At 44.6% G+C, this 24,821-nt stretch overlaps 1 protein-coding gene and 1 long non-coding RNA gene across 5 annotated transcripts; one reads left to right on the forward strand and one right to left on the reverse strand.

Moving 5' to 3' along the window:
* Positions 1-3,862: 3,862 nt before the first annotated feature.
* Positions 3,863-24,821, reverse strand: LOC123111447 (ABC transporter G family member 41). 3 transcript variants are annotated; one of them, XM_044532255.1, is made up of 21 exons: positions 24,286-24,821; positions 18,463-18,548; positions 18,268-18,352; positions 17,920-18,079; positions 17,683-17,756; positions 17,390-17,443; positions 17,220-17,310; positions 16,261-16,562; positions 15,267-15,548; positions 14,319-14,632; positions 13,873-14,033; positions 11,949-12,080; positions 11,792-11,865; positions 11,359-11,691; positions 10,898-11,188; positions 9,997-10,080; positions 9,463-9,596; positions 8,836-9,069; positions 8,570-8,741; positions 8,231-8,485; positions 3,864-7,047 (listed from the first exon to the last, which is right to left on the reverse strand). In XM_044532255.1, exons 1-21 carry the CDS (start codon positions 24,796-24,798, stop codon positions 6,886-6,888), a joined length of 3,993 nt encoding a protein of 1,330 aa, XP_044388190.1. In that variant the 5' UTR covers positions 24,799-24,821; the 3' UTR covers positions 3,864-6,885. The 3 variants fall into 3 exon arrangements, with proteins under 3 accessions (XP_044388191.1, XP_044388190.1, XP_044388189.1); XM_044532254.1 differs by having other exon boundaries at positions 3,864-8,138; XM_044532256.1 differs by lacking the exons at positions 11,792-11,865; positions 11,949-12,080; positions 13,873-14,033; positions 14,319-14,632 and having other exon boundaries at positions 3,863-8,138.
* Positions 20,898-23,022, forward strand: LOC123111449 (uncharacterized). Of its 2 annotated transcripts, XR_006454444.1 has the most exons (4): positions 20,898-21,276; positions 21,367-22,147; positions 22,236-22,353; positions 22,628-23,022. It is a non-coding gene; the product is annotated as an uncharacterized lncRNA (long non-coding RNA). The 2 variants fall into 2 exon arrangements; XR_006454443.1 differs by lacking the exon at positions 21,367-22,147 and having other exon boundaries at positions 20,945-21,276.

Here is a 24,821-nt window from a genome sequence, read left to right on the forward strand (position 1 = left end):
TGAACACACAAAAGCATTAGGTAAAAGTGTTGGGTTGTCTCCCAACAAGCGCTTTTCTTTAATGCCTTTTAGCTAGGCATGATGATTTCAATGATGCTCGCATAAAAGATAAGAATTGAAACATAAAGAGAGCATCATGAAGCATATGACTAGAACATTTAGGTCTAACCCACTTCCTATGCATAGGGATTTTGTGAGCAAACAACTTATGTGAACAAGAATCAACTAGCATAGGAAGGCAAAACAAGTGTAACTTCAAAACAATCAACACATAGAGAAGAAACTTGATATTATTGAGATATGTAAGGGCATAAGTTCCTTTCTCATAATAATTTTTAGAGACATCATGAATGGATCCAACAATATAACTATCACATACGGCACTCTTTTCATGATGCATAAGCATAGAAAATTTATTACTCTTTATGGCATACATGTCATCATAATAATCATCATAGATAGCAACTTTATTGTCATAGTCAATTAAAACCTCTTCCAAAATGGTGGATGTATCACTAAATAAAGTCATGACCTCTCCAAATCCACTTTCATCAATATTGTAATAAAATTTAGCACCCTCCAAAATAGTGGGATCACTACTACCTAAAGTTGATACTCTTCCAAACCCACTTTCATCAATGTAATCATCATAAATAGGAGGCATGCTATCATCATAATAAATTTTCTTATCGAAAGTAGAAGGAATCAAAGTATCATATTCATTAAACAAAGCATCCCCAAGCTTAGGACAAGCATTATTTCCAGCAAATAAATCTTCAAACATATCATACTCATCAAACATAGCATCCCCAAGCTTGTGGTTTTGCATATCATCACAATCATTCTTATCAAGAGCATGAATGGCACCAATAGTATAGCAACCATTATCATCATATTCTTCCAAGCAAGGGCTAATACTTTCAAAATCATAAGGGGTATTGTTATCTTCCTAATCATAATCATTACAAAAAGTAGTAGGTATCACAAAATCATACTCAATATCATCATCCTCCATCAACATATTTGATTCACTTTCATGAGGCACAATAGTGATAGGAGCAACATTATTTGGGAGATATACCTTTTTACCTTTATTCTTTCTTCTTTTCTTCTTCTTCACCACACCATGTGTGGGTTTAATTAAAAAAATTAAGCATCTTGTTGAAGAGATTGATTGGATAGGAAGCTCCTCCTCGTTACCTGATTCATCATAGTAAACACTAGGTGGGTATTGGGAAATGTTTTCCCTTTCATTAGTACTCTCAATTAATTTTTTCAAGCTTCTTATCGAAGAGATTGATTGGATAGGAAGCTCCTCCTCGTTACCTGATTCATCATAATAAACACTAGGAGGGTATTGGGAAATAATTTCCTGTTCATTAGTACTCTCTTCATAAGGATTCTCAATACAATTTACCACACAAAACATATAAATTTCTTCTAGATCAAAATCAAGAAACCTCTCAAGATTAAATTTTGGAATACCCTTAGTTATACGTTTCATTTCTTCATACCCCAAAAGAAGGCTAAGCTCTTTATGATGCTCAAGGGTAATCAAGTTATCACAATTTTTGGACACGATTTGATCATGAAATAAATTGCATTGGAGATTTAAATGGCCACGTTCATTGCAAAGTTCACAAGGATGGCAAAAAAAATTACATCTTTCAGCACAATCATCTAGCCTCTCTTGCAACTTTTTCGTTTCTAAATATTTATGCTTCTTACAAAATATACCTTCCCTTTTTGGTGTGCAAAGGCACTCCCAGTTCACTCCGCAAAAAGTGACATGCTTATAAGAAACATTTTTTTCATGACTTGTGCAATCATCATTAGCATTTTGGATATTCAAATAATTCACACTAACAACATTACAATCAGGCTCATCATTCAAATATTTTGTGCCAAGCATTTTATTGACTTCTTCTTCTAACAATTGAGCCCAATTTTCCGAATCATCATTTTCAAGAAAGATATTATAAAGATGATCAATAATAGGATGCAACCTAAATTCCATTTTTTTGTAGTTTTCTTTTTATAAACCAAATTAGTGACAAAACAAGAAACTAAAAGATTCAATTGCAAGATCTAAAGATATACCTTCATGCACTCACCTCCCTGACAACGGCGCCAGAAAAGAGCTTGATGTCTACTATGCAAATTTATTCTTGTAGACACGTGTTGGGCCTCCAAGAGCAGAGTTCTGTAGGAAAGTAGCAATTTTCCCTCAAGTGGATGACCTAAGATTTATCAATCCATGAGAGGTGTAGGATGAAGATGATCTCTCTCAAACGACCCTCCAACAAAATACAAGAAATCTCTTGTGTCCCCAACACACCCAATACAATGGCAAATTGTATAGGTGCACTAGTTCGGCGGAGATGATGATAAAAGTGTAATATTGATGGTAGAAATATATTTTTATAATCTGAATAAATAAAAACATCAAGGTAGAAAATAGTAAATGGGCACAAAAACGGTATTTCAATGCTTAAAAACAAGGCCTAGGGTCCGTATTTTCACTAGTGCAATCTCCCAACAATGCTAACATAGTTGGATCGTATGATTATCCCTCAAAGTACAATACAGAATCACTCCCGAGTTCTTATTAGCGGAGAACAAAAGACAAGAATTGTTTGTAGGGTGTGAAACCACCTCGAAGCTATTCTTTCCGTTCGATCTATTCAAGAGTTCGTACTAAAATAACAAAAAGCTATTGTTTCCGTTCGATCTATCCTAGAGTTCGTACTAGAATAACACCAAAGCATATTCATATTCATAATACTCAATTCACACAAGGAACTACAGAGAGACCCCAAAGTTTCTATCGTAGAAAAGATAATAAAAACGTGCATCAACCCCTATGCATAGATTACCCCAATATCACCGCGGGAATTCGCAAGTTGAGTGCCATAACATATATCAAGCGAATCAATAGGATACCCCAATGTCACCTCAAGTATTCATACCGCAAGACATACATCATGTGATCTCAAATTTGAATATTCAATCCGACATGACAAAACTTCAAAGGGTAAAGATTCAATTCATCACAACAAGAGTATAGAGGGGAGAAACATCATATGATTCGACTATATTAACAAAGCCCATGATACAAATCACGAGAGAGGGAGAGATTAAATATATAGCTACTGGCACAAACTCTCAGCCCCGAGGGTGGACTACTCCCTCCTCATCGTGGTGGCCGCCGGGATGATGAAGATGGCCACCGGAGATGATTCCCCCCTCCAGCAGGGTGCCGGAACGGGTCTAGATTGGTTTTCGGTGGCTATGGAGCCCTGCGGCGGTGGAAATTCTGATCTAGGTTAACCCCGAAGGGTTTCAGAATATTTGGGAATTTATAGTACAAAGAGGGGTGCGGGAGGCCACCGAGGTGGGAACAACCCACCTGGGCGCACTAGGGGGGCCTGGCATGCCCTGGTGGGTTGTGCTCCCCTCGGGGCACCCCCAGGTGCTGCTCTGGCCCACCGGGAGTCTTCTGGCCCATAAAAATCCAAAAAAAGGTTTCGCGATGTTTGGACTCCATTTGATATTGATTTTCTACAATGTAAAAAACATGCAAAAAACAGCAACTGGCACTTGGCACTATGTCAATAGGTTAGTCCCAAAAAATGATATAAAATGATGTAAAATGATTGTAAAACATCTAAGAATGATAAAAATAATAGCATGAATACTTCATAAATTATAGATACGTTGGAAACGTATCAAATATGTAGTATCATAAAATACCAGCAAATGAAAAACAATTAAATAGAAAACACAAAACTAAAGGAAAACGAAATCATGAACCCAAAACCCCCCAAACCTTCTAGTAACGGTTGGTGTTACCAACCGGTACTAAAGGTCTCCCCGCCCCCGGCGCTGGCTCGTGCCACGTGGTGGCCCTTTAGTGGCGGTTCATGTTGAACCGGTACTAAAGGGGGGACCTTTAGTCCCCACCCTTTAGTGCCGGTTACAGAACCGACACTAAAGGGCCTTAGGAACCGGTGATACAGCCCGGTCCTGCACTAGTGGGATTTGGTCTAGCAGAGTTATGACCCATTCAAGAAGGGTGAAGCAGAAGTGTAAACTTTTGTTTACTAGTTTCTTTTACTTCTATTTGAGTCAATAGGGGAAAACCGTGCTATCAAGGGAGATCAAAGTGAAAGTTAGATTGAAGTCTTCTAGCGTGCGCTCAATCCAAACCTAAAATTGAAGACTTTGAGAGTTCTGCAATGAGTGCATTTGGCTTCAGAGTTCGAGATGTCACTCTCGGAACTCTCTAGCGCATTTGCCTCGTAGTTCAGCTAGTTGTCTTGTATCGCAAGACATGACACATGAGAGAGAGAGAGCTATTCTGAAATCTCACTGTTAGCCATGTGTTCTGTTGACCATGTGAGTGTGTCTCGAATGATCATATCAGCCCCTGGGCTTGCTTCACCGACTATAAATAGCCACCCACTTCAACCGTAGACGGTTGGCTACTCGTGCGAATTAATAGAGTTTGTCTGAGCAACCCTTTTTCCTCCCACAGATGTAAGAGAATCCTAGTGAGGAAAAACTCAAAGCCTAAAATGCTAAGTGATTGTGAATCACTGAAGAACTTGGTCGAAGTTGATCTTAACCTATCACTCTTGTGGACTGTGCATCCACTAGACAGTTAGGTGTCTGTTCTGAGCGCCCAAGAGTAGTTGTGGACTACCTGAAGAACGAGTTTTGTGAAGGTCTTTAGAGATCTACCTTAAATATCTAAATGTTGTACAGGTGCGGCTCGACATTCGATGACTAACGGCGTGGTCGTGGTCACCCTCCCCCTCCGACAGACTAGGGGGCGGCAGCATGGCGATGAGCGGCACAACCGTGGTCACCCATCCCCTTAGGTGGAGCCTAGGGGCGGCAACATGGTGGCCACCGACACGACCGCGGTCACCCACCACCTCCGACCTCCCGCGACTCACCAATGACGCCAAGGAGACGCCCTTCCTTAGTTCCTCTCCTTCGACACCCTTCCTCGGTTCCTCTCCTCCTTTGACAGGTGCCCCGCGTGGATCCAACACACCGGCAACAGGTAGTCAAGGACGAGCAGCTCGTGCTCTGGCATGCATACAAGCTGCTTGAGGAAATGTCCCAAAGAAAAATTTTCTTCATCAAGAAGAGGTTGATGCTGACATGTGGGTCTCACATGTCATAATGCCCAACTTATCAATCAATCTAACGGAGTTTGACTACTATGCCACGTCAGCACTTACATGCTGGCCATCTCTATCATAAAAAGGTTTAAAATTGCCGAATTGGATGTTATCAAACTTGATAGTTTTCTTCCCAAAAATTAGAGTAAAACTGGTAGTTTTCTGCCAAAGTTTGGAAAGCGATAGCTTTTCGCCACGGTTGGTCGAATTGTGGTAGTTTTTGGTTAAATACTCCACACCACACTTTCTCTGCCACTGCAACTAAATACAGACTCCTCACACGGCTTGGGCCACAAGCGTCTGTACGCATTGCGTCAGACACTTTTAGAGCATCTATAACCGGACCCCCTATATCTGCCCCAAACGCCCGAACAGGTTGTCCGGACGAGAAAATGTCACCCAACCGGGTGCCCCAATTTCCGGCTCAAACGCTCGGACTGACCGGCACTCCCAATATCCAACCCAAATCTGGGGCGGATATAGAGACACACGAACGCGCTCGCCACGTCGGATTCGGCCCACTCTAGCCCACCGACCCCACATAAAATGCACCCTATCCGCACTCCAGCCGAAACCCTACCCGCATTCCACTCCACTCCCCTCCCCTCCTACACTACCAAGCTCCTCTCTGGCGAGCTCCAACATTATCCTCCATGGCGGCGCCTGGATCCGACTCCGGCATATCCGTATCTGAGGACTATGAGCTCATCCCTTGCAGCCCCGAGGAGCAGATGTCCATTCGCTCTGCTCTCTGACGCTCCCGAGAGGAGTGCACCCTCCCGCGGTCTTCAGCGAGCCGATGGGAATCCGTTTCCCATCTGGCGGTCGGATCTAGGGCCGGCGGATCTTGCCGCGTGTCGCCAGCAACTGTCATGATGGTCGTTTGGCACAACCCTGCCATGCCGCCGAAACCTTTTAGGTGGCACCTAGTGCTTGCGGCATCGGGCGCCAAAACGGAGGCCATTTGCGCCTCCATGACTAGTCGTGAATCCGAAAAGGAGGCGCAGCATGCCGACCACGCAAGGCTTCATGCGCAGCTTCTAGTGGAGGCGGCTGCCGCAACCCTCGTGGCACAGGCAACCATGGCACTCGCGAACTGGAGGAGGTTCCGGTAGCCCGCGAGGCGGCATCGGAGGAATCCCTCTGTGCCCGCATAGCCGAGAAGTGGTGGAGGAGGGAGGTCAAGGCGATGGCAAAAGACCAAAGCTGGGCGGTCCGCGCCATGGCCGGATTGCCCCCCATGGAGGAGAAAGATGTGGACGGCGACGGATCGATCAACTCCGGTTGTGAGTAGATCCGCCTTGATCCGTTCTTCATCTTCGACCACTGTTGCCGCAAGGACGACGGGAAGGGTAAAGGCAAGGGCAAGGCCGATCGTGGATGAACTTTTTCGGTCATCGTATCGTTTATAGTTAGTAGATCATGCCAACGATGACATGTGTTTAGCTACATACAATGCTGCATGAGCTAATATGAATTTAAGTATTCGGTTTAGATGCATTTGTGTGTTGACCCGTCACTGCCTGCGGACGCCAGCGTTTGCGGCCAAAGTTAATACTTGTGGTTGTGGTTGGAGATGCTCTTGGTCCACCTCATTACTCAGTGCGCTGCAGGTGTGACATCTTCTCTCTCGATGTTTCCCGTCAACAAATTAGCAGCCACAGTGTTCGTAGCTTCGCCATGGTACCGGATCTCACACTTGGCGTGCACCCTCAGTCGCTCCACGCGGCGGCTTCGAGGAGTTGATGTCTTGGCCGGTACATGTGCCGCCAGGGCGCCACCACCTGGTTTGTGGCAGGCGGGGAGAGCTTCCATGACCAGTGGAGGCCTTCGAGTGACACGGTGGTTGTGGGCCCTGCGTGTCAGTTTTGTTGTCAAAACATTCCCAATCTGAGATATGGGTTTCCCTGCAAAAAATTAGACGAGGATCTGTGGTTTGTGGACCATGTAAAACCCCTACAGAATACATGTGGTCTTGCTCAGTTAACTCATTCTAAAGAACCAGAAGTTGAAGGCTGACTGAATAACCAATACGGACATATGGAGAAGTAAGCCATACATATACTGAACCATATTTATATGTGGAGCAGCTGATGCTAATTCTTTGATATTTTGAATAGTCACCACACATCTTTGATGCGGGTTAGGATCCTCTGCAGTACAGTCACTGCCATGTGGGACCCAGCCCCATATGTGATCATCCGCACTACAGCACGATACTGCAGAAGATCTGAACCCCTCTGATGCATTGAAGCTCAAACTTTATGGTTGATAATAGGTTCAGTAAAAAACTTTGCAGAGCAGCTGATACCATTTCTATTCTGCTAATGGAAACTGTCTGGGTTGCGCGTTGCGGTCTTTCATTACTGCAAGACTGTGAAAGTGCCAAAGAGCCTCTGTAATTACGAATTTATTTACAGTAATAACAAACAAGACAGGCTACTATGAAAGTGCCCAAGAACCTCTGTCAACGACAATATTCTCACTACCACTGGAATTCTGTTGCACTATGTGTCACTGACACAAAAAAACATACACTGGCCTTTTCTTGTTGGTAAGCAAACTCAGGCTTTAAACTTTATAGTACGCAGAGATACGTGTGTGTGGGCGCGCGCGCAAGCAATATCTTTTCTCTACCGTGCTACTGTTTTACTACTTTGATGAATACATGTGTGTCTATCGCCTTTGGAAATTGAGCTTTGAGATGTTGTAACCGAAGAGAACGGCAAGAAGGATGGGGAATGCCGCCAGAACAACAGCCGCCAGCGGCAGCAAATCACGCCGAAAACCAAAGTAGTCCTTCATGAATGCTGGGACCGATTTGGTCTCTCCAAATACATCGATCATCCTGTCGTCGTAATCCCCGAACTGCGTGGTGAATAAGACCCTTAGCTCCCACGACATTGGGGAGACGTAGTAGAACCATATCCACCATCTCGGTATTTGCTACCATATGTTTATGAAGTCTTTTTAGGCACCATCATTTTTATCTCTAATTGTAATGGTATGTATACTAGAGTTTAGATAGGTTCACTTACAGGCGCAGGCACGATGAAGCCAGACATGAGGTTTTGTAGGGTGTAGAACATAGATGAAAGTACGGATGCAAATTGGATGTTGGGGGTGAACGACACCACCACCATTCCCATGTAGACGAAGCAGAGCAGTGTGCAAAACATGGTGTACATAAACCAAAAGAACTTCGCTGCTGTCCACGCGTACCCTATCATCGGATATGCTATCAACATGAACAGCACCACCTGCATCAGCACATAAGGTATCTCCATGGCAACCTATCTCCAGAAAAAAGAAAAGTCAATGTCTGCATGTAGTAGTGATATAACCCATCTGAAAAAACTTAATGTGATTAACAGGACCTGCGCAAAAGAGTAGGCCCAAGGAGAGTACATCCTTGCAAATCTCTCCCTGTAAACGACAGAGCGCTCCACGGAGATAAATGGCATCACCGATTGACAGTTGTTGATGCCAGCGAACAGAGTGATTCCATACATGCACCCCAATATGGTGAAGAGACTTTGCTGGTCGTTTCTACCCTCAAACAAAACAAGCAACTTCAGTCATATGCTTCTCCCATATTTGCATGAGTTAATTAAGATACATATTCAAGAGATGGTTTACATACATGTGGTTGATGTTGCCTTGTTGCCAGAACAGTGCACCAAAGAAAATGCAGGATAATGTTATGAACACAAATCGCACCAGGTTGTAGGAAGGGGTTCTCCAATACGACAAACACTGCTTCCAGAGGCAAGCTTTGAATTGCTCCTGAAACTTCTGTGGAAACCGTGTCGCAAAATGGAGGTCGGTCGTACCTGGAACTGGTATGCTTAACCGCTTTACCACCATGTCCTTGTCCCTTTGATCACCAAATTTACATACTGGTTAGCACAAATATTATATTATGCATGGCATGGTTATCCGTGCTTATATTCTGTTCTGATCAAACTTTGAGACCCACATGTGTATTTTTGTTTTTCTCAAGTACTTCCTCCGTTCCTAAATATAGGTCTTTTTAGAGATTTCAATGCGGACTACGTACGGAGCAAAATGATTGAATCTACACTCTAAAATATGTTTATATACATCCGTATGTAGTCTATATTAAGATCTCTTGAAAGACTTATATTTAGGAACAGAGGGAGTACTATGGAAGGCTGGAAGCACTACGTTCTGTTTGACATGAAACTTTTCTTTGCATAATCGATTGGGTTAGCACTATTGCTGACCTAGCTGGTTCTTTGAAACTTACTTGCACATTGATGATTCCCTGTACAATTGTGCAAAATCTGCTCCCAGTTGAACTTCCATAGATGTGGAAGTAACTTCTAGCATCCATGTTGATGGGTTGTAGTTGTCCTTGATCCTGGGAACCCCAGGTATTGCCTAGAAGAATAAAGAACAAATATCATCAGTTAGTATATCACAAGCAACTGGGGGGAAAATTCAGGTGGTGGCCTTGGTGGTGAATTGAGTATAGCCTCCTCTAATCAAAATATAGTAGTGCAACTATGATTAATATTGCTCACCCCTTCAAGTGCTACGTAGAATGCAAATCATGAGGACTAGATAATGGATTCAGAAGTATAAGTAACTTCTTGATTTTTCAGTTAAAAAAGTATATCTCCTTAAAATAAAGAAAAGGATGAAAACAAAATATTGTTAGGTTTGTTTACTGTAAACAACAGGTTTAAACTGACTTATATCATATACAAATGGGTGATGTAAATCATATGCACATTTACTTAGTCTTTTTGTGCAAGGACGAGTTGAAATCACTAATTACCTGGAAATATTGGATGACCTCACATGAATGATGTCCAACTAGCCCAGCATAGATCAACTCTCCACCCCTTTTCATCAGCATCAACTACATATATATTACGAGCTAATTAGTAAAATGGCACTCCACTTTATATGAATTATTCTGGTTAAGAAATTTATGATAACAATGTACACAAAATCACAGGAACTAAGGTTTAGGCTTTGGTTGAATTGGTAGAGTTGCTTTTGATACAGAACTTCAATACTTATAAATGAGAACGTATGCAGCTGTGATAACATATACATCTACTTAAGCGGTACTGTTAAACCCAACCAAGATAAGTGTTAATAATGCAACCGAGTTCTGTGTCAGAAGCCCAGCCAGGAGACGTAAGTTCTTCTCTTTTCTCCAATTAATCTGGGAATTTCTACCCCATAAATGAACGTGTCAGCTCTTTTGAACAGCATGCTTGTTAATAATACAACAGAGTTCAGTGTGATTATTTTCAAAAGTCAGAAAATTATTGTTAGCTTCTCGAAAACTTAGAAGAGGTAGACTCTGTCCTGGGACTTAATTTGGGGTCCTTTAAGCAGCCTGTTAGTGCGGCTTGATTTCTGTTCCGGACTTCCGGTAGATAAAGTGTCAAGGGTTCTTTCTGAGGTAGCATGCAATTCGTTCCATGTCTGATGGTTGATGTCAGATCTTGGCTTTATAATTTCATTTCAAGCTGAGGTAGCAACACTTGGTAATCATGTTACTTCTTCAATATAATCAACTTATAATACCTATATATGATAAGTCTATATTAGATTATTTTTACGCCTTGAAAATTATTATTTAATACATTCATGTCTTGGCGCCTAGAAAGAGAATCTTGAACAAGGTCAGAAGTATATATATATATAATATGTAAAGTAATTACCTCATCAAATGCCTCAAATATATCGATACTTGGTTGGTGAATGGTGCACACGACTGTCCGACCTGTATCTGCAACATTCTTGACTGCACGCATGACAATAGCAGCTGCCCTTGCATCCAAGCCTGATGTCGGCTCATCCATGAATATGATTGAAGGGTTAGACACAAGCTCAACTGCAATAGTGAGCCGTTTCCGTTGCTCTGTCGATAGTCCATTTACCCCTGGTATTCCAACCAAAGAATCTCTAATTTCATCTAACTCAATTGTTTCAAGAACTTCATTTACAAATTCCTGCAAGGGAAAGGAACACAGGTGAGCTCACAGTTTCATTTCAACTGTTCCTAGCACGCAGGAGGCTTGGATACAAGTATGCCACCCAGTACCCTACACTTAAAATATAGTTTCATATATGTTTGCGTATTTGTAGCTCTTGTTTCGTTACAGAAACAAATATAGCTTACATTTCTTGCTTTTGAATCAATTTCTGGTGGAAGGCGCAACCAGGCTGAATATGCAACTGATTCACCCACTGTGATTTGTGGGGAATGAACATCAGTCTGTTCACAGTAGCCTGATATCCTAGCAAAAGTTTGCTGGATCTTAGGATAGCCTCCTATTCTTATATCCCCTTCAATAACACCACCCGTTTTCCTTCCAGCAAGAACATAAAGGAGTGTTGTTTTTCCCGCTCCAGTAACCCCCATAAGGGCTGAGAGAACCCCTGGCTGAAATGCTCCTGTGATATTGTGCAGTAGTTGTAGTTTTCTTTCCATATAACCATGCTCCCTCATTTCCTGCAACGAGGAAATACTTAGATATTAATTATCAGCCCACGCTATGGCTTTAAGCTCTCAGGTCATGTGTTCATAGATGTTCAAGCTACATGAGCATTACTGTGGGGGTGTCTACATAGTAGTTGACATCTTGAAATAATATTGTAAGGGGTGTGACAGGAAATACCATCCTCCCTGCACATTATAAGTTAAATCTTGATTGTATTCCATCGACAGTATTAGTTGTGTTTAGTTGCATCATGTAGAATTCAACTAACCAGTCCTATTAGGTGTCAAAGCGGTTTCTGCTTGTAAATTAGGCATCCCATTTTTCATATCCTTAGCTTGGTTTCTTTCACCAAATGTGGCAAGCTTACTGCAAGAGATAATAGCACGAGAAGATCCTGGAACTGAGAGGTTCAAAGGACATTGGAGCAGATGGCATTTCTAACAAGAGCAAACAGGATGTTTTTTCTGAATGGAAGTACTTTTTGTCCAGCATATGCTTGATTGAGTTCACAATTCATGTGATACTGTTAGAAAGAAAGTAAAGTGTTTTAAGTTACTTAGCCAATTAGCTTAATGCAATTTCAGCCATGTCGCACTTACTATTTTTAATGGTCAAGCCGATGGCAAAGCCTACATTGAACAACAAAGTAAACCCAATCAATGCTGCAACTGAGATCCAGTAGAAGTAGCTGGAGAAGTCTAGTGCTTGATCCATTAGTACCCTCTTTCCAAGTGTTACACCAGATAACGTGATCTACAAACATAGAAATTTCAGTATCCTTTAGGAATACATGTGTCAGAGTAATGGGCCACGGGTAGGCTAACCCGAGTCCCAGAACCTTTCAAAACACAGGGGCAGACTGCGCCCCTCAAGACCCCCACGATAAAGAGCCGCCTCCTGGGAGTCGGCGGCAACTGCCCCTCACGGCCGAGTTCTAGGGACGACTTCGAGATAAGCCGACTCTTAGCTGGCGACTTCGAGATAAGCCGACTCTTAGCTGGCGACTTCGAGATAAGCCGACTGTGGGAGTCGGCCCGCGGCTCCAACCACCCCCTGCCTTCGCCACGATGGACGGGGCGGGGTACGGTCACTGCGTGGCCGTCCCTGCCCCGCTTACGAAGGGCTGGCATGGCTACAGTGCGTCGTATCGCTGGAGATCTCCATTGTGGCGCGGCACTGTTGCCATGCCCGCCCTGACCTCAGCCCCCGTGGGCGGCGCACTATGCCCACGACGGCTTACCTGTACGGCCTAGAGACGGCGGGACCCGCCCGTCAGCGGAGGGACAGAAGATGGCAAGAGCGCCACAAAGACGGACCCGCGGGAATCGGCCCCCTGGAGTCGGCCGGCCCCTCCCACGGGCACCGCACGCCATTAACCAGACAAGACGGGGAATGGCGACAGTGATCGTCCGCGAGGCGGCGGCACTGTTGCCACGACCCCATGACCAAGCGAGCGTCATTAGAGGCACGACTACAGTACCAGGCTTGTCGGTGGGGCCCACCAGTCGGCGGAGAAGACGGCGGCCTGAGAGACAGACGGCTGGGACCCGCGCCCAGCCGGATTACCATTGTATCCCTGGGGGGCAGGCCTATATAAGCCCCCCGGGGCACCCATGCAAAGGGGATAGCTTCTTTAGCACTAGACCAGACCATATAGGAAGGAGGGAGCTAGCCTAGCCTTCTCCTACCTCCAGGAAACAGCTCTAGGAGCAACCTTGTATTCACTTTGCCATAGTGATCATGCGGAGACCCCGCAGAGCAGCAGTAGGGGTGTTATCTCCTCGGAGAGCCCTGAAGCTGGGTAAGATCCGCCGGCGTGCATGTCTTCGCCTCATCCCGTTTCCAGGCACCGGCGACGCTCTACTCGCTCCCACCATGATAAGCCATCCTTTGGCATATGTCGCACCCAACCACCGACAACATGCTTTTCACTTAATTCATACTTTGTATGCCAAAGTGTACCTCTAACCATCTTGGTGCCAAAAACTCATTTCCAGTTAAGCCTATCTCACCGTAAGAATGGAGATAGCCAAAATCCCCATTTTAGCCAATTAGGCAAAAGTGTTGTAGCAATATGACACTGAAAATGTTAGCAGTGCTTTATAATAGTTGAGCACGACGTACATTTGCAATAAATTATGACTCGTCACTTGTTAGCAACACAAAGTCTATGAAATAAGGGAGTGTCTTACCACGAGGAATTATGAAACCTCCAAATAGAAGCATGACTAGAAATGTCAATGTGCCACAGATTGAAGCAACCACCATCGTTTGACAGTATGAGGCAACACACCGGAACTTTGATAATGTTACTGTGTGGATGAGGAAGAGGATGAGGAGCTCAGAGAAAAACCTAAACACAAGAATAATGCATGTTAACACAAAAGGCTACATCTGAAAACCTAGGTTTTGCGGAAACAATGAAAGAGAAGTAAATATGGTGTTAGATAAGCGAATTTGATGTTTGACTTCAGTACACCAGATCAGTGCGAAACCAGTATAAGCAATGTTTTACTTGTACTCTTCACTTGGGTGATTATACTCAACATCTGAATGACTCAGAATGGGTGAATGGTGATACTGAATTACAGAAAATGTTGATGTAGTTGAGTTAGTGCCAACAGCATTGCAATTTTACCTAGATGCTTCTGGGGTATAGCCAATCAGGTAGTAGGATATTGATGTCCAAGCTACTGACTCAACTAAAGAGACTGGAATCTTTAGGATAAAAGATGGTATTGCATAAGCCCATGCAGGATAGAAGTAGTAGTCTCTCTGTTTGTAGAAGACTGGCAGTCTGTTAATTGCCATGGCCAGCTCAGGGAAACCATTCACCATCAGCAGCAGAAGCGCAAAGAAGAGTGAACTCATATAATAGTTAGCATGAATTCTATCAACACCCATATGGGTGCGCAGAAATACTGTCCCAGTAATAGCAGCAATTAGTCCAAGCTGCAGCGAAAATATGAAACATGTTGAGAAAATGGTGGTCATGTTGAGCCAGATGCAAAATGACATAGCTGTAAATTCCATCCATATTATCTATAACTAAAGCTGGTCCTTGTTCAGCGACTGATCCTTTTTGGTTCTCTTGTGCGATTGCACCTGTACAAACTTTCTACTCCTAATCTATAATGCATCAGCAGAGCTCCTGCCAGTTAACGTAAAAAAATGAAAGCTGTAAAAGATACTTTAACAAAAAACACTGCAGCTGTGGTGCTGTAGTTTAGGTAATGATATAAACACACAAGCAGTTGAAGTCCTCAAATCACACTGAGTAGGAACTGAATGCAGAATAAAATGCTGACATTCTGGGCAAGTTCCTGCTCTAGACTTCTATATGGTCCGAGAGTTCAATGTTCTCAGTGTGTAGTCCATGTAACCCTGTGTTAAGCACATAGTCCTAATTCTACAATATTTCGCAACTGAGTACACCTAGGATTGTGCATTTACAGACTAGAACACATTTTACACTCATAAACACCTAGGACGTGACATTCGAGATAGCACTGTAAAATTAGGCACAAAATCTCCACGCATCGATCAGTTTTTTTTTCTTCCGAAAAGAGAGCTTCGACATGCCTACCTGAATGGCTTTTGTTATGTAGATGAAGGCATTTCTTTTCATAAGAAGGAGCTCCCGTGCAAAACATGCCTTGACGAGATCCCACTTGGATAACGAGTAGATACTGAAGGACAGTGCATTCTTATGTCCTTTGGATTCATCATACGGCTTTGAAAGCTCCCCAACAAGATTCTGACCACTCTGAGATGCTTTGAACTTATCACAGAATTGGTCAACTGTAACAAAATTATATCCTTCTTCGGTGCGGCTCCAGTATTGTTGTTGATCTTTTTTTGATAGGACCTATGTATACATACATTGTTAATACTGGACTACTTTATGATGGTAAGCAAGAGTGCAAAAAAGCATGGCAAACTCAGGTGACCATAATATGTGCCCTATTACTTCATATTAGTAATGTTACTTTCATCGAATGCACATCAAAACTATAGGTGTAACTCTTACACTTTGCAGAAATGTTGAAACCAGAAACGTGTGTACAAGAGAATTGCTATTTGGATTACTCTAGGCACATAAAATGACCAGTTCTGTTATTATATATTCAACAAATGATATGCATATGGCAACTGAGATTCAACATGCCAGATTTGCATTCTGCTTGACTGCACTGACAGAAAGACCCGACTAGATTACACAAGAACTAGAGAAGCGGAAATTTGAATTTCTTGTGGGGCATATCTTAATTTTATTTAGATAACAGGGGCTTTTATTACCTCAAGCCTCTGCATCATCAATGCATGCAGCCAAACTTATTACAGAGTTAGCATAACTACTCTTTAAACTAATAAGTCTATCACTGGCATGCCACCCAAATCGGGGCATGCCTTAACGTTTAGGTGAAGTCTAGGTTCCATGTGCATTGGATTTGCTTTCCTTAATCTTGTGAAATAAACACCATGACTTGTCAGACAGCAGGAAGAACCATGATCACAAGAACTCAGAGATGCTATTGATGCTTATTTTGACATATGTAAATTAGTATTTTGCTAAATACCTCTTGAAGGAAGTCAGCATCCCCTTTTCTTCCAGGGCACTTGAAGCCACAAGATTCAAAGAAACTCATAATGCAGCTCTTAGGACCATGGTATACGATTTGTCCTTCAGCCATCAAGATAATATCATCAAAAAGTTGGTAAGTCTCTGGTGCTGGTTGAAGGAGTGAGACCAGTATGGTAGACTCTGATATATGAGCTAGCTGTTGGAGACAAGAAACAATTTGGAAGGTGGTAGAACTGTCCAGCCCAGTTGATATTTCATCCATGAAGAGCGCTTTTGATGGTCCTACTATCACCTCTCCTGCTTGTAAGAAATTTTTACAAGTGACAAAAAATAAGCATCCAGTATCGAATTAATTTATACTCCCTCTGTAAACTAATATAATACCTTAGTGATCTAAAAGGTCTTATATTAGTTTACAGGGGGAGTATTATTTATCCTATATAGACCAAAATTGAGGTTGGGATTACATAAACTGAATATAACACATTACTAGCTACTCCCTCCGTCCGAAAATACTTGTCATCAAAATGGACAAAAAAGGATGTATCTAGAACTAAAATACATCTAGATACATCCCCTTTTATTCATTTTGATGACAACTATTTCCGGACAGAGGGAGTACATTCTAAAAAGTAGAAATAAATCATGCTAAGTTGATTCGTTCAGGCTCATGTGCTTTCATCACAACAGAAATTTATGGTTTACCATACCCCTGTTCTTAGCTTTATTGTGGTGAGAAATTCATATCAGCTCATGCTAATAATAAAGTACAGAAAGCATCGACAAAATCAATTAGCCAGCACAAAAGGTGTGTACCTTCCAATATGCAGTTAAGGAATTTTAGTCAATGAATTGCACAGTTAGTAATTTATTTATCTAGAAGAAATATCATTTACAAGATTATAGTTGAGATAATAAACCATCCTGAAAATGTCATATGTATTGTAAATTCACCTGTGGTTAGTCTTTTCTTCTCACCGCCTGAAATACCTCTTCTCATGGCATCTCCTACTAGTACATCAGCGCATATGTCAAGTCCCATTATCTGTGAGCCAAGAATAGATTATGCACACGAAAAACATTGTGCGCTGGAACCAATGAATTCTTCTTTGAACATTGTTTACCTTCATAATGTAGTCTGTTTGCATGCTTCTTTCTAAACCATCCATGGATATTGCCTATAAAAAAGTGCACAGCAATTGTAAATGTTGCAGCTAAACTGAACTTGTCTGTACAACCATGATACGATTGCTTTTCTTTTTAAGAATCAATAGAAAAGAATCCCACTGAAAAATTATGATGGCACTTGGCAGAAAGATGTTGTTTTAAGGTCTGATTCAATATTATTAGAGAAAGGTGTTTCAATGGGCACACTCAGAAATGTTACAACATTATAGCAAAATAGGTCAGTGTTTACCTTCATGTATGTATCTATGTTGGGGTCAGGGATGATCCCAGCCTCCTCCCTTCTAATGACTTCCTTCATGATTTCTATTTTGTACAAGAAATTGAGAGCACTTGGTTTAGTAGATAGAATGGGAAATTAATATTTCCTAAAATCAAGGTATTATGACTTTGGCACATTTGCTTCGATTAGTTAGTTGCCTGCTGTCCCTAAAAACCTTTAGTTAACCAGGTCCCAGAAAAAAAATACCTGCTCTGCTGCCAACGCCCTGGAATCTTGCAGAGAAGTCGAGCGTCTCCCTGACAGTCATCTCAGGGACATGAAGATCGTACTGACCAATGTACGCTGATGTCTTCTCTGGAACAAAATCTTGCAGCTTGACACCATTGTAGTCAATTTCACCTGTTACCTATGCAACCACACATCCATAGTATGTGAGTTAAAGTACTGAAATGCACGGCATACAATATTTTCTCTGTTTTCTGTGTGCAACTTCAGACCTACATAGAGCTCATAAGTGGAAGCTAAACTGCGGAGTATATGGCTATTATATGAATTGGAAGGTACATGTGTCGATGGAAAAAAGAGTGGGGATACCTTGAGATTTTTGTTGAGCTTTCCAGCAAGTGCTAGCAAAAGGGTGGTTTTGCCACAGCCTGGGGGTCCAAGGAGAAGGGTCATCCTGCATGTACACACAGATTGGTGTTGCATTTGCATACTGATGATGAGGAAGGAAGGAAAGGGGGAATGTTGATCAGCAAGTAAATGAAAATATAGCAGGAGGAAGCTCACCTGGAAGGTTTGAGGATGCCAGTGACATCTTTGAGGATGTGGATCCTTTCTTGGTTACGGTTGAAGCCGAGCATGGTGGTGAGTAGCTGCAGATGGCAACGGTGGCATTTGAGCGAGCAGGTCGCGAGGCGAGTGGTAGGTTTTCGGTACCGAGCGAGAAATTCAATTTGCGTTTCTCGCTAACCCCGGTATATGGGTCTCTTGAGCAAAAAAAAAAAACAAATTTCTTGAAAATTTTGAATTTAAATGCTCAAAATGTGGCTAAGTATTGTACCATCTCTTGTCCAACATCATACCTTAGTGCTGTAGTGGTTACGCAACCGCTCAAAGGTTCGTTTTCCCAGTACTGCATCTTTTTTACTGTTTTGAGTGAATTCCATTTTTACCCCCTAATTTCACGCGTGACAGATATTACCTGATTTAGTGAAAATTTTCAATTTACCCAAATATGTGCCACATTTACCCCGCCCCCCCCCCCCCACTGTGCATGCCACGAACGGTGGAGTGACTAGTCATCGACTAGTCCAGACTAGTTTGGGTGTTTGAGTGGATCGACTCAATTTGGAAGGGATAAGTGAGCAGCGCTCAGCCCGCGAAAGGGAAAAAATTTGCAACCTAGCTTTCCGGGATCGCTCCACAACGAACTGCCTCGCCTGGGACCAAACCGCAGCCACCACCCATTGACCCCCATTGCCGCTGCCACCCACCACCGCCGCCAGCGGTTGCCAGGAGCATTACGACGCTCTCCCTCCTTTGGTTCTGCTCCTCCCCTGAATTCACCCCTTGCTGTTCTCTTCTGCTGCTGTGCTCCTCCCCTTGTTGTTCTCTTCTGCTGCTGTGCTCCTCCCCTTGCTATTATCTTCTGCTGCTGTGCTCCTCCCTTGCTATCCTACTTTGCTAATGTGCTTCTCCGCGGGATCAACTCACTTCTATTGTATATTGTACTCCCTCTGTAAACTAATATAAGAGCGCTAAGGACCCATGCCAGGGTCGGAATCCTGACCGTTTTGGGATATTCCCACCCGATCCTGGGAAAATTGCTAGCGTCGATGCTAGATGTTTCGTCGAGCGCTTCAGGTTTTTCGTCGTGTAAATTGGCTTAGACCTGAGTACACGGTAACATACAAAGCGTTGGAGGTAGGGACGCTGAGAAGGCGCTTATCCATAAAATTATTTTTAATTTGCTGTCCAAGCGCCTGAACAGGCGCCTCGCGTTGGTGATGCCCTTATAGATCACTAAATTAGTGATCTAAACACCCTTATATTAGTTTAAGGTGGGAGTACTTCAGTATATAATATATACATACTACGTATTAGTGCTGAGTAATATATAAGTTGAGTACCACAGTACCATTAGTGCTGGCCACCTCCTGCTGCTTCATGATGTCGAGCTCGCGGGCTTTGATCCAGAGCAGGCTCTCGCGGACCTTGACGCGGAGCAGCTGCGCTGCTTCAGGATGAGCCTGCGCAGCGTGATGGCAGTGAAGCACTTGGCGACGGTGAGCAGCAGGACGAGCACGAAGGGGTGGGGCTCGTAGGTGAAGGCGGCGAGCGGGTGGCCGCAGAGCACGATGAAGGCCCCGAACTGGAGGCGGCCGGCGCGGGAGATCCGGGCGAAGAGGGCCGCCACCGACGAGCCCCAGCACCCGCCCCAGCTGGTAGTAGCCTGGTACCTCCCCTGCAGCACGTCTGTCTTCCCCTCCGCCACATCCTCCACTGACTTCCCCCTCCTCCCTCTAAGACTACTCGGTCGAGCCCAGCGAGAGGCCGTCTGGGGCGGGCACTGCCGCCGCTGACGACATCGAAGCCTCCATGCCGATCTCCTGACGCCTCTTGCTTGCTCTGGCCGCGGGAGATTAGGCCCGTCGGATGGCAGCGGCGCGCGGCGGCTGACTCTGGTCCCCTCGCGTTACCCAACCCAGGGCTTGGAGCGCGGCGCGCATGACGTCGGGAGGGAGGGAGACGACGGAGGAGACGACCGCAGTGGGGCCCGAGAGGAGCACGAAGGTGCCCTGATGAGCGCGTCGCCGGCGAGGAGATTGCGGAGGAGAGGCGGACCGCGCCCGGGGCCCGCCGGCTGGTGCCTGGCGTCGGGCCAACTCCACCGCGCGACCCTATCCTGTCCGGCCCGTCCGTTTGAGGTAAAAGGGGTAAATCAGACGGTCCAGCGCGCGGGTGCAAACGGATTTTTGTCCGTTTTAAGTTCGCTTTCGACCCATACCCGGCTCAAGTTTACGTCGATTTTAGGGTGAAACGGACAGCGCGCGGACAGATGGGACGCGCGCGCTTGTCCTCCCGTAACCCGTCTGTCGGTGGCACAAAGCAACCCCTGCCCGCCCATTTGACGCCATTTACAGCAAACCCTTCCGGCCTCATTTGGTTGTAAGGGATCCCGGGGGATCCCTGCGTTTTCCCCGGGTGGGTACACCACGGGCTGAGTTCGCCCCGGGGAAGCGGGCGGCCCCATTTGGTAGCACGTGAGGCGGGGAGATCCCTGGCCTTTCCACGGCCCATCCCCGGGATAGATCTCCCGATGTCGATAGGTCTGGGAGTAAACCCTCGACTGGCTCGCTCTCCCTGCGACCGGTGGCGACGGCCTCCGCCTCCAGCCTCCACCTCCGTTCGGTGCATCTCCGTCCGACGACCGGATAGCGCCGCCCCCCGCGCCCTCCCTCAAGAGAACCGCCTCCACAGTCCGTCCCTCCGGCAGCAGCGACGGCGACGGACCGGGCGTCATCCATCTCCCCTCTGCCTCAAAGCTTCTATCACCTCCGGCGACGACGATGGCCAAGAGGTCACCCTCCTTTCACCAAGGTTATTACCTCCTCCTCCTCTTCTATCCAGTGTTTTTCTTCTCCATGGTGATGTCTTCCCTGCTACACGCACTGACGAGCACCTGTACAGATCCAAGAAACTCCTCTTGCGTCTGAGATTTGTATCACAAGTGAGCAAGTGTACACCTTACATCCACGTTTGCAGCACCTCTAACCATCCTGATCTCACAACTAAGCACAATCACCTTTGTTTCCTTGTGATGTTGTATACACGATGCTAATCTATGCACAGTGTTCTTTGTGATTAATTAACTCTTGTAATGCTATTTTTTGAGTCAGGCATAGCTAACAAGCTGTATATTTGAACAATGGCTTTATGGAGGTGTATAGTATTAGCTTTCCTTTATAAATGGTTAACACAACATTTAATTTCACCTGAAATCAACATTATGACATGCTGACTATAACCAAACAAAGACAACTTTTATCATGCAGCCCAACATCTTAGGGTTGAGAATTTTGTCATAGGATCTGCACCATGGGCTGCATTTACTTATTAAATCCTTGCACTTTTTCTAGATGCTTCCTATGATCTTACTTGTTGTGAATTATCTTGCAATACCATTTTATTTAACTCACCATGCCAAGAGGACATGCCTTGTTTTACAATCGCTAGTTGGTCCATGTTTTGCTTGGTTCTCTGAAAACATGTGTGGCATGAACCTGAACTGCACTAATTCTTGATGTGATGTATAACTCGAAGATGGTTACTTCAGTGCACAGTGAGCTGATGCATCACATGACATCCCTTGAAATTCTTTTACTGCTCCCCTTCAAACTTGGCACTGTTCTTGATTACAGTCTTGTTCCCACCAGATGCATGAACATGAGCTCAATACTTAATACGACAGGTATATGACATGAGTAGGCCTTGCATGATCAAGAAAACCAATGATACAAATTGCATCTGTCGGTAAACTTTTGTCGATGAACTTCCAGGCGCTGTATCATGAGCTAGCAGAGTATGTGCATCTGTGCTCCTGCCGCTCCACTTCCAGGTGATGGCGTCGGGTTGGTCAGAGAGGGTGAAGCTCTCAAGTTCCCGCCAAAGTATCAGGTAATGTCCAATCTCATCGAGGCCGATCATTCAAGTTCTCGAAAATTTGAAGCTTGATTTGTAAAACGCATAGTAGTGATAAAGCAATTAAAAGATGAATCCATGTACTATTAAGACTGCGGATTATCCAAAAGAGAGACCAACATTTTATAATGTTTGCATCTGTTTGTTTGCCAACATGCATATAAATAAGAATTTGTGCTTATGTTATATATATACTAGTTTAAAATCTCATATTGTGTAGTAACAACAATGTTCCTTTTTTGCTTTGCAGGTTTCCTAAAGATAGCAAATAAAAATGTTCAAAGAAGTTGATGCTGGAAGTTTCAGTAAAGTGTCTATTTCAACAGCAAAACTTTTTGCTATGGACGTGTCACATATGGGCATTTTTTTAATGGAGCTAAATGCTTATTCTTGCTGGATTTTTAACCGTAGTTAGTATTTAAAAAAACATGATTAGCACAATAAATTTTATCCTCAGTAGTGTTGTGTAATTTGTGCGACTCGACCGCATAACTTATTGTTAGCATGTAATTGGGTTGAAGTGTTAATTTGCTGATTATGTGTGTGTTATTATTTTCTCCAAAAAAATCCTGAATTATTCTCTATCTTCCTGAGAACTTGTGTCATTTCTGGACTTATCAAGGAAATATACAGAAATTTTAATTACTTTTTTTTGCGGGAGAATTTTAATTACTTCTGAACTGATATGATATTTCTGTAAAGAAACCAGAGTTATTTTTTATGATGTTTGAATATGAGATTTTTTTTCCAAAGAATTTTAGCATTTTTCTGTACGTGAACTCCTCCCCTCCGCCTCTCGTCCAAACTGGGGAGAGGATCTCCCCGTGGTGGGAGGGGATCCCAGATGACCATGGAAATCCCCCCGAGGGGGATTAGACCCCTGGGATACTTCCCCATTACAACCAAACAAGGCCTCCATGTCCCTCCCACCACCTCCCTCCCTCCCCCCGTCCATGGCCGACGCCCAGCCGAATTCCGGCGGCCTGGCCTGGTCTATTAGGCTTTGTTTGGTTGCAAAGGGAGGACCACCCAGGGTAACAAACCCCTGTGGGGGATTTTCACGGACACAGGGGATTCCCTTCTCCCGTGGGGGTGATCTCCCCGTTTCCATTTGGGTCTTTGGTGGGTCGCTATGAGCTGTTGTGGAGGAGACTATCAACAGAAAGGACCGGGAAATAGCCTGCGGACCAGTGCACAAGCGGTAGGCGAAGTCGCGCGAAAAGAACGCGGACGGCGTCCGGGGCAGTTCTCCCGATGTGTAGAGACGTGGGTGGGAAACCCGGGGCTATCGGGTGGATTGGGACGGGAATTTATCCTCCACGGTGCCACCAAATGCCACGGCAGGAAAATCGGGACTAACTTTCCAAGTGGGGCTCTTAACCAGGGAAATAGCAGGGATCCCGGGAGGATCCCGTGAAACCAAATGACGCCTTATATTGGCTACGGTACTACCTTCCGTTCTGGGATTTGTAGGCCGGCTAGCAACTCAGCGAGGTTCGGTCCGCATGCAAGAAAATTAATTTAAGAAGTATAGTGGGCTTTCAAAACTGTGACGACTGTGACGGAGGGAGTAGTACTACTTGCAAATAAAGTAAATGGAGGAAGGAGGATGCATGCAGCGGCTTGCAGGTTTCTTGCTGCATGTGCTTGTATTAATTAGCGCTAAACTAGCTCGTCCTCTCGTCTTGGTATTAGAATTTTGATCAGCAGGACTTAGCCCAGACCGAGGTAGTACACAATTTTGAATTTAAAATTCATTTGAAATATCGTATTTCAAGCGGTACTTGGATGGTATTTGGCAGCATCCACGGTAAGCACGAATTGGTAAAAAATCTTACTATTCGATAGCCAAAACCTCTCGTAGTAGAGAAGTGAAGAGAAGAGCAGCAAGTTTAACGAATGGATTACCGAGAGTGTGGAGATGGCGGAGTTGAGGAGCGTGGGGAGCGGCTTGCCATCGACGACCTGGCACTCGGCGTCGACGTGCAGGTTCCGCCATCGGACCTCGACCGTGGGCTGCCGCACGCCGACCCTGTCCATCCTGCGGCGCTGGTGCCGGAGCAGGCGGAGGTTGTCCTCGTGGATGTCGGTGATGAGGGTGTGCACCAGCTCCCGCCGGTCCGCGGCCCCCAGCCGGCGCACGTCCACCGGCTCCAACGGATGAATGGCGTTGGCATGGAGAGGGAGCGAGGTGTGGAGCCTGTCCCAGGTGGGCAGCCTCTCGATGGCCGCCCATTTCAGCTCGACCTCCTCATCGTGATGTTGCTCTCTCAGGGACGACGAGGAGGTGGAGGAGAGCGCGTCCCTCAAGGACGACGACGGTGGGACAGTGCTCGCAGACGACGCCTTGTTCATCTTCTTCTCGGGGTCATGTACTGCTGTACCGTCTTGTTCCTCCTCGCCCATCTCCACCTTGCTCATCGACTCCTCCTAGCTTCAGCGTC

Source organism: Triticum aestivum, chromosome 5B (genome assembly GCF_018294505.1).
Source record: "Triticum aestivum cultivar Chinese Spring chromosome 5B, IWGSC CS RefSeq v2.1, whole genome shotgun sequence".
Taxonomy (NCBI): Eukaryota; Viridiplantae; Streptophyta; class Magnoliopsida; order Poales; family Poaceae; genus Triticum; species Triticum aestivum.

Bases quoted from the DNA above. Each gene is read 5' to 3' on its own strand.
- LOC123111447 (XM_044532254.1), bottom strand. From the start codon at position 24,798: ATGAGCAAGGTGGAGATGGGCGAGGAGGAACAAGACGGTACAGCAGTA. The intron at 17,757-17,919 runs GTATTTTTTTTC...TGTACAAAATAG, and splicing joins GGGCGTTGGCAGCAGAGCAG to AAATCATGAAGGAAGTCATT. The intron at 17,444-17,682 runs GTAAACACTGAC...ACTTTTTTATAG, and splicing joins ACATAGATACATACATGAAG to GCAATATCCATGGATGGTTT.